The sequence below is a fragment of the Phyllostomus discolor genome, chromosome 8 (genome assembly GCF_004126475.2).
Source record: "Phyllostomus discolor isolate MPI-MPIP mPhyDis1 chromosome 8, mPhyDis1.pri.v3, whole genome shotgun sequence".
Lineage (NCBI taxonomy): Eukaryota > Metazoa > Chordata > Mammalia > Chiroptera > Phyllostomidae > Phyllostomus > Phyllostomus discolor.
This window is the reverse complement of record NC_040910.2, coordinates 2,630,911-2,646,422: the sequence shown is the minus strand read 5'-3', so window position 1 is coordinate 2,646,422 and position 15,512 is coordinate 2,630,911. Positions and strand designations below refer to the sequence as shown.

The following is a 15,512-nucleotide window of genomic DNA, read 5'->3' as shown; positions in this document are numbered from 1 at the left end:
GAAAACAGGCCTGCAGGGACATGCGCTGCAAGCCAGCCGGTTTCTCTTTTCCTTCCTTAGGAAACTTGTGTCCGCAGGGAAAGGGCCGTGGCGCCTCTGGAGGAGCCACGGCCCAGTGGGGAGGAGGGCGTCTCCTGCCTCCCTACCTGCTGGCCGGAGTCCTCTCGGGCGGGCAGCGCCTGGGAAGCGCTCGGCGCCCCCTCCCTCCCCCTCCCGCGCCTCCTCGCCGAGTCCCGCTGCCGTCCTAGCAAGTGATGTGCTCGGAGCAGGCGCGGGCCACGGAGCAGGCGGCGCCCGCGCTCCGCTCGGCCGCGGGCCGACTCCTCGCAGCCGCAGCCGCTGTGGGCTGGAGGGTGGGCGACGGAGCGGCGGCTTCGGCTACCGTCCCCAAGGGCCGGGTGTCCAGCGGCGCCGCGGGGTCCTTCTCGCCCCCCGCCCGGGGCTGCGCTCGGACGCCCGGGCCGCGGGGGCCTCGGGAGGCGCGCCGGGGGCGCGGCGGGGAGACCGCGCGGCGGAGGCGGAGGCCCGCGGCGGGCATCTCTGCGCTCGGACCGTGGCCGGCGAGATGTCCACCAAGGTCAGGAAGTGCAAGGAGCAGGCGAGGGTGACCTTCCCGGCGCCCGAGGAAGAGGAGGAGGAGGAGGAGGAGGAGGAGGAGGAGGGCGAAGACGTGGACGCCGAGCCGCAGCGCCGCCGGCGGGGCTGGAGGGGCGTCAACGGGGGGCTGGAGCCGCGCTCGGCGCCCTTGCCGCGGGAACCGCTCGGCCACCGCCCGCCGCCCTGGTCGCCGGGGCCCGACATGTGAGTACCGGCGGCTGCAGCCCGGGAGGGAGGCGCCCCCTCCGCCCCGCGACGTGCCCGGGACCCCAGACCCAATCCTGTCTGATTCCGGGGCCGCGCCCTGGGTCTTGTGGGGCGTGGAACCGCCCCGCGAGCCGACACCGCGGACGCCGGGCGCGCTGTCCAGCCCGTGGACACTTCTCTCCCACAGCCACCGACCTCGCGCGACGGCCCGCGGGCTGGGAACCCCTGGGAGAATGGCCCCCGGGTGCCCGCGCTCCCCCGGGGTGGGGGGGTTCGAGGAAGGCGGCGTGCTCCCAGCCGCGGGCACGCGCGCTACCCTGACTCGTGCCCGCGTCCCGGCGCGGAGCTACCCGGGAACGTGGGTGCCCTCGGCCGCACGGGGCCGTCGGGGCGCAGGAAGGGACCGTGCGCGATACAGAGGGCGGGGGAAGGTGCGCCGGGTCGCCCGGGTTCCCGACGGGCCATTCCCAGGGGGGTCTGGACCCGGAGCCCCAGCGGGTCCCCCGGGAGAGCGTGGCGCGGGAACCGGGCGGCTCGGGGTCGGCAGCTGAGCGTGTTCTAAGGGAAGGTCGAGGTCGGCGCCCCAGTCTGTCGGAAGAAGCAACTTTGCTTCCTCCCCACATGTGCCGCGAGACCCGGAGAGGAGGGGAAAGAGGGTGGTTCCTGTCGCAGGGCGCAGGCTCTCAGGGTCTCTGGTCGCGCACCTGGGCCGTGTCGCGCGGGCTTTACTGTCTGTTTTAGGGAGAACACGCACGGCCAGGTAGGAAGCAGGGGTCGGTCCAGGCTGCGCCCGGGCCCGCCTGGGCCCTGCCTGCACGGCCCACCTGGGCCCGGGGAGGTGGCCCTGCAGCGCCCCCTGCTGCCGCGCGGTCCGGACCCACAGACCCTGGGAAACAGACCTCAGAGGCTGGGAGTGGGTGGCCCCGGGGAGGGATCCGCTTCTACGCGGACGGCGCATCCCCTTATCATATTCAGTTTTGGCTGAAGACCGGCCTGGAGTGGAAGCGGCCCAGGTGATGCAGGGGAAGTGAAGGGGTCCTCGGGGAATAAAGCACCACCAGCTCCCTTCCCTGCCTCCCCGGGGGTTTTAAGACATGCTCCATTTTTTTTTCTTTTGTCAATTTGGTTTTTAGAACCCTGCTCAGGTTCTTGATTCTGTAACATTTTTTTTTCCTTTCACCTTAAATTCACACTCAGTTGGGCACCAGAGCGCTCTTAGCTGGGAAAGTAGGGCGGAGCGGAGATTCCTCTCACTTTGCCTTTCCAAGTCTGAGGTCAGTCACACGAAGCACGAGGCAAGTGCTCTTGCGGACGGCCTGGCCAGCGGCTAATGGAATGCCCTCCTATCGGTGGGCGAGAATGCCCAGTTCGGCAAGGACGCATTGCAGGGTACCGATCTCCTAAAGGGGTTGAGAAGACCCGGTCCTCTTAAGGAGCTGGGCAGAAAGACGCGTTTCTTCCGGAGGCAGGGCGGCAAGCTCCGTGTGTTTATGTGAGGCCCGCGACTTGGGAAGGTCGGAGACCAGCTTGCTCTCCCTTGCAGAGGTTAGCTCTTTGTTCCGTCTGAGCAGAACAGGCCGGTTTCATAGCTCAGGGAGTGAAGCAGCGGCTCTGGGGGCGGTGGGAGGGGCGGTGCGGAGGGAGGGGGTCGGAGAAGGATGGCCCCAGGGACTCGGAGGACGGAGCCCACTCCCACCGCGAAGGTTCCTCAGGGTGATGATGTGGCGTTCGCTGCTCCGCGCTGCAGGATTGTACTTGGGAATTTGAAGCAGACTGACTCAAGAGGAGGCATGTCATCTGTTACAGCACTGACAGGACTTAAAAAAACTGATAGATCTTCCATCACTGATTCAAGACTTCCTTCATCCTCGCTGTTTGCCAGCCTTGGACCGAATCCCAGTCGTTGGCCAGATGACCTCACTTCTGATTTTTTTTGGTTGTAATATATCTGGTGAACTCCAACAAGGCATTTGAAGGTGTTCTCGTGAGTTTCAGTTCAAAGGCGTTTCTTACGCATTTGCATGTGCAAAGTGCAGCCCAGGCACACAGCATGCTGGGAGATGAGCATGGCGTCTGGTCTGCACTCGAGGAATTTAATGTCGCAGGAGCGAGAAGTGGAGGTAAAACCGATCATGAACACGTATGCTATCAGCTAGACTAGAATGACCACCATAAACACACACACACAGCGACAGAGCGACGGAGGGTCAAGTGCAAAGGAGAGACTGACAATATAAGATTTGGAGACATTGAGGAAACCCTCATGGGCCTTAAAAGATGGACAGGCCACTAGACAGAGAGAGAATGTGTAATTAACTCGGGTCCTCTCCCCTCCTCCCTCCCCCGCATGCCAAGGGAATCATGTTGGGGGAATATTAGCTGAGTCTGGTTGGAACGTAGAGCGTGCGCAGGAGAGCAGAGAGACGTGCCTGAATGCGTTGGTTTGGGGCATCACGGGGCAGGATCTTGCATTCCAGGAGGAGGTACTAGGGAGTCATTGATTGTTTCACAGCAGCAGAGTGATCAAAGCCACTCCGAGAGCTGGACGGATTGAAGTGGCCATTGGCAGAATGCTAATAGATCGATTAGGGGCCATTATAGCTATCCAGGCTGAGATTGGGACCCATAACAGTGTTGTCGGTGGGATGGAAAGAGGGGGTGAGATCAGAAGAGAGAACAGACAATAGAATCTTTGGGAACTTGCCGCTACCCGCCCAGGAGGCATTGGAGAGAAAGCAGGGTCTGAGATGACTTGGCGGTTTCACCTTAGATGACTAAGAGATCACCAGTGTCATTGCTGGAAAGAGAAGAACGAGGACGGTGGTCTGCTTTTTCAGATAATTCTGACAGAGCTGTCAAGCAGAGAGATGGAAATGCGAATTCTCGGGGAGTCTGAAAGTCCACTATCTGATGGGAATCGTTACAGAGTCCTGTGAGCACAGGGAATGTGATGGGAAAAACGAAGGGAGCCTTGGCGCCCTGATCTCAGGGAAAACATTGTGTTGGAGGGCAGAGAGATGGGGAGACCCAACGGACACAGAAGAGGAGGAAGGCGCAAGTGGTAGCGAGGCCAGGCTGCCCAGAGAGAAGAGTTTCAAAAAAAAAAGGGAAGAACTGACCCATGGTTGTCAAATGCTCGGTAAATCAAGAAAGAAACTTAGGCATCTGCTTTTAGTAGGAAGAATGGATCCTCAGAGTAACATCTGTGGGGGAAAAAAAAACCCTTTAGATCTCCATGCACTGTAATCTTCCACAGAGAAAGATTTCTAGAAAAGAGCATTCTGTTTTAGTTTTTCTTCGGAGGGAGTGCTTCCATCGTAAAAGCAGTAATTGGTGTTTACATAATGCTTCATGCTGTTGTTTATACGAATTAACTTGAACCACACCTCTTTATTTTTTTAAAGATTTTTTAAAAATTTATTTTTAGAGAGGGAAGGGAGGGAGAAAGAGAGAGAGAAAGAGACATGAATGTGCGGTTGCTGGAGGCCGTGGCCTGCAACCCAGGCATGAGCCCTGACTGGGAATCAAACCTGCAACACTTTGGTTTGCAGCCCGTGCTCAATCCACTGAGCTACGCAAGCCAGGGCAAACCATACCTCTTTAAAGCAGGTTTTCCCATTGCCATCCCTCGGCAAAGGAGAACATTGGTACACAGAGGGGTAAAGTCATTTTCAAAGGGTTGCTTGGCAGATCGATAACAGAGCTCCTGCGTTCCATGGAGTGTTACCAACGACAGTCCCCGTGCCGTCCGTGAGAGCGCCGTACCCATCCGCCCCACAGAACTGCAGCTCGGTCTCCTCTGCCCTGCGCCCCCCTCCCCCCATTTCCCACACCCTCGAGCCACCGGTATTCTCTCTGCTTCCCGTTACATGGTGTTTTTAGATTCCACGTAAGTGAGGTCATGGGCTGCTTTTCTTTTCGTGTCTGGCTTATTTCACTTTGCATACTGTCTTCCAGGTTTATCTACGTTGTCACAAGTGGGAAGATCTCCTCTGTTGGGCCAAACAATGTTCCATTGCGATATGTACTCGTTATCACAGTTTCTTCGGCCATGTGGCGTTTACTGGTCACTGCTGAGTCAAGTGGTGTAGGATGATAGCATCTCCTTTTTAATTCCTTGCTTTCCTTGGCGTCCATATTTGTCTCATCCGTTCTTGCTTGCTTCTATAGCTACATCTTCGGCCTCTGTGTGTGTTTTCCTGGACACATCCCTTCTAAAACCCTCTGACTTCTTTTGAATGTGGTTTCCAGTTATTTTTTTTCCTTCAGGAAGCTTTTAGAAAAAAAATAATTGTCTCCTTATTAGTACTATTCTGAAATTGCAAGATGACGTGCCGTAGTATTGGTTTGTTTTCAGTACGTGAGCGGGACACTTGATGAATCTTTGTGCTATCTGGGGATCGTGCCCCGTGGTTCTGGGAGGTTTTCGTGTATTATTTCTCTTATTATTTCCTACCCACGATGTCCAGTCTTCTCTCTCCCTGGAATCCCTATTATTTGATGCTGGGCCTCCCGGACCGGCCCCTGGGTTTCCTGTCTCTTCCCCCCTGTGTTCCAGTGTCTCTTCTGTTCTTCCTGAAATGTTTCCTTGACTCCACCTCCCGATTCTTCCACTGATTTTTTTTCCACTTGAGCTATTATCGTGTTGCTCTCTAAGAGCTCTTTCTTGTCTTATGACTATTCCTTTTTATAGCATTCCTCCCGATTTCAAAAATCCAGTATTTTTACAAATATGTCTCAGGGGAGGAGGGATTGGGAGCTAATAACAGCTGGAGCTGTTATTCTGGAGCTAGGCAGGGACCCCCCCCCCGGCCCTGGCTGCTGCCCCCCTGCCCCGGGGCCCAGCACTCCAGCTTCTAGAGCATCTCTCCCCATTTCTCCAGCTATTTCACAGCCCGTCTTTCTTACAGGCCCATGAGTTGTCATTTGATCATCTCACGGGGGGTCAGAGATCTGGGGGAAGGGTTTCCACCTACTCCTCGGACAGATGTTGAGCCCATTCCCCTGTTTTGGGCTCCTACCTCATCTCTACTTTCTGAAGTTTCCTTGGCCCTCGGTGCCTGGGCCTTTGCTGATACGGAGCAGGGTGGGCCAGCTTCTCATCCCAGGCCCTGGGGTTGGCCCTTCCTTCTCCCCGCTAAGTGTCAGTCACCTGTCTCTGCTCACGTCCTCTCCTGTCTGTCCTCTCGGACTGTGGGCAAGGGTACAGAGGTCTTTTGGTTTCAGGAAGATGAAATCTGTGTCGCTGTTCTTCGTTCTCCTCATTGTTTAGTGATGCGGACACCGCGAGGTGTTGTGGATGCAACACACCAATTCACACGGACTGCAGAAGTCCCGTGGGGGCTGCAGGAACGGCACGGCTGCTCTCTGAGGGAGAGAGAGCGCCCCGACCCCTGCCTGGCCGGGCTTTTATTGCTTTCTAATAGCTTACGTCACAGAAGGTTCTCCTTCCTTATGCTCAGGTTTGCTTTAGGTGATTACTTTTTACAGAAGAAGAGGAAAGGATGTTACTGATTACTTTTTACAGATTACCAAGGAAAAAATGTTGCAAATGCAAAAGAACGATAAGAGCGATTGGTCTGGTTACACTCCATCCTTGGGAGAAGTAGCACAGGCTTCAGGAGGTTACTTTAAAGACGCGCAGTCAACATTTGCAGCCGCCATGCGGGGTGAGGGAGTTTTAGCAAGAGGAAGCCTCGCAGCAACCCAGGTGTCCCACGGGAGAACCTATCCGTGGGTTTGGCTCCTGTGCGCGGACTTGCACCTGTCGGTTTTCCGATAGGGCTGGGCTGCATTTGCCACGCCAAGCCGGTCTGCACCCTGTAGTTCAGGGGAGTAACTTTGGAGAGGAGATGGGGTAAGAAGGGCCCTTATTCCACCGTCCTGAGACCAGGCACCCCTAGGAGCTGTCTGTGGCATTCACTCAGGGCGCAGGAAGCCCGTGCTGGAAAGAGAACCGAGGTCCCAGAAGGAAGAGTGTTCCGAATCATGAGCATTCTTATTAGGCAAATGGAGTAAACGGTGACCTGTGTGGTGTGGACTGAGGGTCATCTGAAGTCCCTGCCTCAAATCACCTGTGTCCCACCCGAACAGGACCGCCCCCCCCCCCCCCCCCCGCTTCAGGAGCATGCTCAAGTGGCCGTAAATGGCCACTGAGCGCCTGTCTTTTTGGCACGCCCTCCACACCGCAGGGCAGCAGCCTGGCCTGGCCAGTGTGGACGCACAGGGCCCGGGCCCGGGTGGGTGGGAGGCCTGGGGTCGGGAGCCGCCGCGGGGTGGCCGACTCCCACCTGTGCACAAGGGGCCCAGCAGTGACTTTATGAGAACAGTTAGGATTTCGTAGTGTTTTGTGTTTAATTTAGCATCTAGGTCAGGGATCTTCTTCTACAATTATCTAGTTCAAAAGAACTCCCCTTTTTTTTCTTTGTACTATTCAAATACTGGGTGACGATGTGGGTCTGGTTCTAGATCTTTTTAAACAATGAGATTTAAATGTCCATAGGAGCGTGGCCTGTGAAAGAAAGAGTATGACAGCGATAATAGTCCTTTGCATTTCTAAATATATTTTGTCAAGTAGGGCTGATTCTCTGTTGGGTGCGGATTCTCTGTGGAAAAGTAGGTCGCAGGGTGATGAGAGGTGAGCAAGCATCTTCGGACCCCAGACTTTGGACCTTGGATAATGGCACCGATAGAAAGCCAGGTCCCCTGGCTTCTAATAACATCAACAGCGTGTGTGTGTGTATGAATATGTATACATATGTTTGATACTTACATATTTATAACATCAGCAGTATATAGATATACACACGTAATCGATACTAATATACATTAGTGTGTAACATCAGCAATATATATATATGTTCGATACTAATAGATTCAATAGCCAAATATGAGCTTCTTCTGGGTCAGAAGACGTTTTTTACTTTATTTTTGAGTGTCATCGGCCGGGTACCAAAAGCAGACACGCACAGAGCGCGGGGAGCCGGTCTCTGCCCTTCAGGTTGCGGAGCGTTGCCGGGGAGACGGGCGCGAGCAGAGTCGGTGGTGGCAGCGCGAGCCACAGCCGCTCCGGTGGTGGAGTCCCTCGCCGAGTGAAACCTCGAGCGGAAACCTCCGAGTTCTAGAAGCGTCTGCGCCACTACTTTCTGGGGCACCTGCGTTTCAGAAATAGCATCAGACGTCGCGCTGGCCGTGGTCAGGGTGGACTTTCGGAAGGAAGGCACCGGGAAGCGGCTCTTCGCCGCCGCCCCTGAGGGTGCAGCTGCCAGGGGCCTGGCACAGCCTCGGGGAGCCCGCCGACGGGGGCGGGGCGGGGGGCGGTGGAGAGCGGGCCCAGAGCCTCCCTCCTCCGTGAGCGCGCACAGCTCCTCGGGCTGGTCTCCAGGACTTCTCCCGGACAGGCGCGCGTCTACCAGACGCGTCTGAATGCTGCGTGAAGAAGGGTTCCGACGTGACACGGACCAACGCAGCCTCTCGGGCGTTCCTGGCTGCGGGGACCCAGCTCTCTCTCCAGACCTGGAAGTGCTGGCGTCTCTGCGTTTTAATGTTTTGGTGGCGCCTTTAGGGACGAAAGCAGGGCTTTCCCGCTTACCCGGAGTGCTGCGCCTTGCTGGTGGGGTTGGTCCTGGGACATCGTGTCCCTCGGCCGGGCCGACCGTGGTGTCGAGCCGCAGCCTCAGGGTCGGGTCTGCTCCCCTGTGGGAACCCCGAGTCCCGTCCACCAGACTCCGGTGGTGCTGATGGGGGGCTGTCCTCGAGCCTTGCACGCTGTGCACTTAGGGCCCCCCCCCCCACACACACGCATTAACAGACGGCCTCAATGTGTGTTCTGGTGACGTGACCGAGCCCTTGGTCAGCTGCCCCTTCCTCGTCCCACCCACACCGCAGGTGCGGTGCCCAGGTAGAGGCACATGTCCCCGGAGGCAGCAGCATTGCTGACAGCGGCCTGCTTGCCAGGGGGACAGCGGGGTCTGTCCATTTTTTACTTTTCTTCTAGGATTTTCATGTCCTCTGCCAGTGCCTGCTGCTGCCCACGGTCATTACCGCTTCCAATTAGCACCGTCCCAGCACCACACGGAGCCTGGCAGCGGCTGCTCGCTGACACCCTGACACCCCGCCCCTCCTCCGTGCTTTGCTCACCACTTGTCCTGCCGGCGCCGTCTGCCCTTCCCGCCCTTCACACCACGACAGACGGGACCCTCGCCGGCCACTGGCACACTCACTGTCCTCGGTGTGAGGAAGGATTAGTCCCAACCCTCTGGGTGTGACTCTTGTCGCCGTGGCCCGTGGCCCGTGTGGGGGGTGGTGTCGCTTGGCCTGCACTCCTGCTGGGTGGAGGGAGCCGTTGGTTAACTCTTCGCCTTTCAACAGAGGACTTCAGGTGACTTCTCTGACAATGTCCGTGGTTGCTGAGAGCCAACGAGTTGGTGATTCGGTCCAGAGAGCCATAGAAACTGTTCTCGATAGAACCCAAACGTTCCCACACGTAAGCTAAACATGTGTTTTCATGGCTACTTGGACTTGCACACGGGTACTCATTCTCCTTGCTCCCTGGACGCAGCGTGGTGAGGCAGAGAGAGCCTGGCACGGGACCGCTGAGTCCCACCCCCGCCCCCCCAGCTCTCTGCCTTTCAGTGACCTGGAGGCAGGTATCGCTCCATCCTCTGCGTCCGGGGAGTCAGGGTCCATTCACAGCGTTTTTGAACGTCTGCTGCACGGTGTCCGGCGCTGTTGAGGTGACCTAAGTGCAAAACAAAGTAGGGAGCATGAAGCGTTTGTCTCTGGCTGACCTTAGGGGACAGGAGTATCCAAGGAGACAATAAACAGGAAGATAAATAACTAGCTCCTTCAGAACTAGTTAGAGAAAGAAGGAAGGGAGCAAATCCTCCCTAAATAAAGTTAAGTGCTCGGATTCAGGGCAGACCAGCAGCGTCACTAAGCGCGGGCTGGAGTGGCAGGGGGGGTTTCAGAAAGGCTTGGGGGGACTCCATGTTCCCGGACGAGCAGAATCTTGCAGGAGTTGTAGCGATGACCTGTGCAACCTTACCCACGGCTGATGGACCTGCGGTGCAGGCTGGAAGGTGGACGGGGGGAGACAGGGAGGATGTGAGCCGGAGGAGGGCAGAAGCAGAAGTGTGCCCCCAGGGGGGTAACACGAGGAGCGTCCAGAGGCAGGTGGAGCAGGTCGAGAAGGTGGACAACCTGCGGGAGCGGCCGCGCGGCGCTCCTGTCACGCACCTGCAACAGCAGGCCTGTCTCCGGCACTTCCCGCCTGCTGACCGGGGAGACAAAACCGAACCACACGTCCGATCCCTGCTTTAAGTTCGTTTTTAAAACTTTGTTTTGTGTTTTGCTTGCTCAAGAGACACTTACTCTCCTTCAACAAGTGAATGAAGCAACTGATAAATTAAGCAAAAGGCGGGCCCTGCATTTCCCAGCCTGGCCAGCAGGACAGTGTGTCTGTGCCTTTAGCCCGTGTCTGAGAGACCTTTGCTGGCTGATTTCTGCCCCCACCCCTCGGTGGTCCGACCACAAGTGGTCAGAGTCTCTTTATGGTCCATGTGCCCGCCCTGGTTCAGGGCACGCCAGAGAGTTGCTACGAGGCCGATTTCACTGATGTCGGGTGGATATTATAAAGTACATTTTCTCTTTCAAGAAATTCTCTCTCCGATAAAGTCGCTCAGACTCCCAGAAAGCTGGCCGGCCCTGTGTTCTCCTCTGTAGCATCTGGGCTGGGGGGAGGGGAGCCTCTGTGTCCCCTGGAGGGGGGAGTCTGTACATGGTGTCCTCCGGCTCTTCTGGTCTCTGGGCGATGTTTGTTGTCTGTTCGGGTGCGTCTGTCAGCGGAAGCGACTGGATCTGGGCCGACCTGCCTCTGTTAGGGCCCAGCTGTGCTCCCTGGAGCCTGGGGTTTCCGCTCGGCTCCCACGGGCGGCGGAGTGGGGTGCCTGCAGCACGTAGGCTGGGTCGCGCTCCCAGCGCGGCAGCCGTCCTAGTCTCGGTGCAGGCTCCCTGGCTCTCACCGAAGCGTCCACACTGTGTGGGGCTGCCGGTGGCCCGAGAGCCCTCGCCATTCTGCTACTTGACCAGACTGGGCTGCCGCAGACTCTGAATAAAATACGCACAGCAAGACCCCCGCCTTCTGTGCTGACCCACCTATCGGACCCACGTGCTGACTTCCCCCCTCCCTTCTTCCCTTCTGCTCGGCCTTCTTCTCCTGCGGGGCAAGCACCGGGGCAGCGCAGCCGCCGTGGGGGAGCGGTCTCGTGTGGGTGACGAGGGCACTCCGGGGCCAGGCTCCTTCAGAGCTAGTTAGAGAAAGAAGGAATGGAGCAAATCCTCCCCCAAGGCCATTTCTGTCTTCCCAAGTGCTGTGTGCAACATCTCATTTTTCCTGCAAAAAGCTGCCAATCACCTTGATCTTGCTCTTTGCACGTGTCCTCTAAAATCCGTCTTCTGCACTGCCCCTGAACCCACCCACCCACCTCTACAGGACACCCCACACCCCGGGCACGGGGTCCTGAGTCGGCCGGGGCAGAGATCTTCCACTCGGAGAGACACAGAGAGAAGCACCTTACCCATTTTTCAAAAAATACACTTATCGTATGGGTGCACCCTCGATAGCACAGAAATGAGCTGAGTGGTGTGCTCACGGGCAGCAAACGGCAAAGGAAGAAGGCTGGTGGGATGTGTGGGGGCAGTGGGGGGGCAGGCTGCCGGTGCCCCTGAAAGTCAGCCAGGGGGTCCCAGTGTTTGTTTTTTGCTTTAAGAAACAGGCGAGGGTGTGGGCAGAGTTGAAGAGGAGGGAGGTGCAGGGGATGACGGCTGTGGGGTCCGCGGAGGAATACTGGGGCCGCGGGAGGCCCGGGGAAGAGTCGGAGTCGGAGTCGGAGTCGGAGTCAGAGTCAGAGCTAGACCCGGCAGAACCCCGGCGCTGCGTCTTGCGCAGGGTTACCGGGGGCACCCTCTTGTGAGTGCAGTTCTCTTGTGTAGGAAACAGAGGAAATAATTCCTGCTTCAGAGCATTGTCAGGAGAATCCCACACGGTGGTGCATGAGACACACACACGCACACCCCAGGTCCTCGGTCAAGGGCGCTTGCCTTCCCTCATGTCCTCTCTGCGGACAGCGGCTACGACGACCTGGCCGTGACCTCGGAAGGCGATGCTGGGGGAGAGGCCGGGAGGGAGGGTCCTAGACGAGACGCTCAGAGTGCAGTGACTGCCAGCGTCCAGACAGTGAGTCACAGATGACCTTGACGTTGCTGAACCTGGATGAGCAGCCTGAGACGCTGGGCGCTGGCCTCAGGGAGAAGGGAGTGACCGGGGGACAGAGACTTGAACCTTTGGGACCTGAGGTCAAGTGAGAGGACAGGGCCGGGGAAGAGCCTGGGGAACTCAACTGGACAGACGCTTGTTGAGTATGTGGCCCCCGGCGGACACGGGGTGATGACAGATAAAGCACGACCGGACCGTGCAGGGACTGGCAGGGCCACTTGTATGAGGAGGTCTTTGCTGTAGGAACACTCCGTTTTTAAAAAAGAATTCAGATAACCATAAAACAGGTGTGAAACACATGCAGTATAGGTAGGACCACTGATTTAAAGTCTCGTGAGGAAAAAGGACTCATAGACGTGGACAACGGTGTGGTGACTGCTGGGGGGAGGGGGGATAGGGGGCTGAATGGTCATGGAAAAATATTAAAAGATTAAATTTTTAAAAGCCCCTGTGAGAAATCACGTAGGAGGGGAAAGATTGTCGGAAGTCAGGGATAGGACCGGGAAGGTAATGGAGCAGTTTTAGATCTAAGCTAAGTTCCTGGATACTGTGGGCCAAGAAAAAAAAAATTTAAAGGCCATGGTTACACAGTTCATACTGTTAGATTAAAGGATGCAAATTCATCCAGAGCCAGGGGCGCAAGGAGTTCCGTCTCTGCCAGGGTCACAGGCAGGCGCGGGTGTCTGGAAACGGTTTCTGGTCCCGTTCCTCCGGAAAGCCTTTCACTGCGGACCCGCAGGTCGGGTCTGCGGCTCCCGGGGTTCGCGTTCGGGCAGCCCGGCACTGGGGTGCACCCGAGGGGCGCTGTTAGCCACCCTACCGGGTGCTGCGGCCTCCAGCCGGGTCAGCCGCCCACAGGAAGCCGTTCCCCCTGCTCGCCTACAGCTGCTCTTTCCGTTGCTGCCCGCCAGGTCCATGGACGGAAGCCCATCCCTGAGGCGCAAGACGGTGATGCGGGAGAAGGGCCGGCGCCAGGCCGTGCGCGGCCCGGCCTTCATGTTCAACGACCGCAGCACCAGCCTCACGGCCGAGGAGGAGCGCTTCCTGGACGCGGCCGAGTACGGCAACATCCCCGTGGTGCGCAAGATGCTGGAGGAGTCGCAGACGCTCAACGTCAACTGCGTGGACTACATGGGCCAGAACGCGCTGCAGCTGGCGGTGGGCAACGAGCACCTAGAGGTGACGGAGCTGCTGCTCAAGAAGGAGAACCTGGCGCGCATCGGGGACGCGCTGCTGCTGGCCATCAGCAAGGGCTACGTGCGCATCGTGGAGGCCATCCTCAACCACCCGGGCTTCGCGGCCAGCGGGCGCCTGACGCTCAGCCCCTGCGAGCAGGAGCTGCAGGACGACGACTTCTACGCCTACGACGAGGACGGCACGCGCTTCTCGCCCGACATCACGCCCATCATCCTGGCGGCGCACTGCCAGAAGTACGAGGTGGTGCACATGCTGCTGCTGCGCGGCGCGCGCATCGAGCGCCCCCACGACTACTTCTGCAAGTGCGGGGACTGCACGGAGAAGCAGCGGCACGACTCCTTCAGCCACTCGCGCTCCAGGATCAACGCCTACAGGGGCCTGGCCAGCCCGGCCTACCTGTCCCTGTCCAGCGAGGACCCCGTGCTCACTGCCCTGGAGCTCAGCAACGAGCTGGCCAAGCTGGCCAACATCGAGAAGGAGTTCAAGGTAAGCCGGGCGCCTGCCCTGCTCTGCTCTGCTCCCCAACCAGTGTTGTGGGGGGGGGGGGGGATTTATTTTAAATCACCGGGGATTGGGAGAGTCCTTCAGAAGGGATGTGATGCTTTCTCCTGCTCAGCATGGTGCTGTGAAAAAAATGCGCTTTTGGATCGGGACATGCGGGACCCGAGAGCTGTAATTCCGGGGCTGCTCTGCGCTCTGGAGAAGCGTTGAGCAGAACCTGAGACTTCTCCGCTTTTGTCTAAAGGAAACACTGGGTGTGCCCGTCTCCCTTCCAAATTCCTCCTCCTCTTGTGTAGTTAGTTGTTTGGTGGCACCCAATGTGCAAGCCCCCCCCCCCCCCCCCCCCCCCCCCCCCCGTTAGAGTGAAAGTCAGAAGGCTGATAGAGGTGCTACCAAGGCCCTTTCACGACTATGACAAAACTGCCTCTCCCGGAAATCCACGGTCGCGGGTTCAGCCAGGAGAATGTGGCCCCATAGACCTCAGGTCTGCCCAGAAATACGAGGACAGGGGAGTGTTTTGCTTCAGTGGATTAAAAAAAAAAAAAAGAGTGAACTTTTTTCCTGGACATCATCTCCAAGCAAGCAGTATTATTTATTTCTTTTTTAAAAAATATATTTTATTGATTATGCTATTACAGTTGTCCCATTCCCCCCTTCACTCCCCTCCACCTTACATACCCCCTCCCACCCACATTCCCCCCCTTTAGTTCATTTCCATGTGTCATAAGTTCTTTAGCTTCTCCATTTCCCATACTATTCTTGCCCTCCCCCTATCTATTTTCTCCCTACCATCTATGCTACTTATTCTCTGTAACTTTTCCCCCTCTCTCCTCCTCCTCCTCCCCTGGTGCTAACCCTCCATGTGATCTCCATTTCTGTGGTTCTGTTCCTGTTCTAGTTGTTTGCTTAGTTTGCTTTTGTTTTTGTTTCAGGTGTGGTTGTTAGTCATTGTAAATTTGCTGTCATTTTACTGTGCATGTTTTTATCTTTTTCTTAGATAAGTCCCTTTGACATTTCATATTTCTTAGAACATTATACATTAATGTGGGGCGTTGTAAAAATTCAGTTGCTGCATCCTTCTCCGCACGTTGGGAGGTCCCCCCACCTCACTCGGCGGCACAGGAGGGTGCGTGAGCTGTGGGGACAGGCGGTCAGGCCGGTTTCCCCAGGACCTCGTCTCCCGCTGTCCGCCTCGGAGGAGGGCTGCAGACTTCGGTCCCCTGACTCACTCTCTGGGCGCCACGCTTCCCTTCTTTTTAGTCCGGTGTTCCGATGCCAGACGCCAGACAGAGTGGTGGGTCACTCTGTCTTCAGATCTTACTGCGGTTTTTCACGCTTACGTGAGGTTTACGCAAATGCAACCGGCAATATAACTCAGGCTAAGGGGCTGCAAGAAAATGGTAGGAAAGTCTTGTGGGTTTTTCCCTCTTTCATTCACACCAAATTCCTAAATATCCATCAACCTCCATAATGTCCAGGTAGAGCCCTGGCTGTAGGATAATCTTATTTGTTATTACATTAATTTTTTTTTCTCCTGGCTGGTATAGCTCAGTGGATTGAGCTCGGGCTGCAAACCAAAGTATCACAGGTCGATTCCCAGTCAGGGCACATGCCTGGATTGCAGGCCACGGCCCCCAACAACCGCACACTGATGTTTCTCTTTCTCTTTCTCCCTCCCTTCCCTCTCTAAAAATAAATAAGTAAAATCTTTTAAAAAATTTTTTCTGACATAAAA

The 15,512-nt window shown here is 56.9% G+C and overlaps 1 protein-coding gene across 3 annotated transcripts in view; it reads left to right on the top strand.

Annotated features, from left to right (window-relative positions):
- The first annotated feature begins 247 nt into the window (after positions 1-247).
- TRPC3 (transient receptor potential cation channel subfamily C member 3) overlaps positions 248-15,512 on the top strand; it is a 54,001-nt gene continuing 38,736 nt past the window's right edge. For 2 of the 3 annotated variants that reach the window (XM_028520395.2, XM_036031778.1), the window contains exons 1-2: positions 248-801; positions 12,991-13,762. In XM_028520395.2, the coding sequence (XP_028376196.1) occupies positions 566-801; positions 12,991-13,762 (1,008 nt within the window). In that variant the 5' untranslated portion in view covers positions 248-565. The remainder of the gene's footprint in view (positions 802-12,990; positions 13,763-15,512) is intronic. The other variant, XM_028520394.2, reaches the window with a different exon arrangement.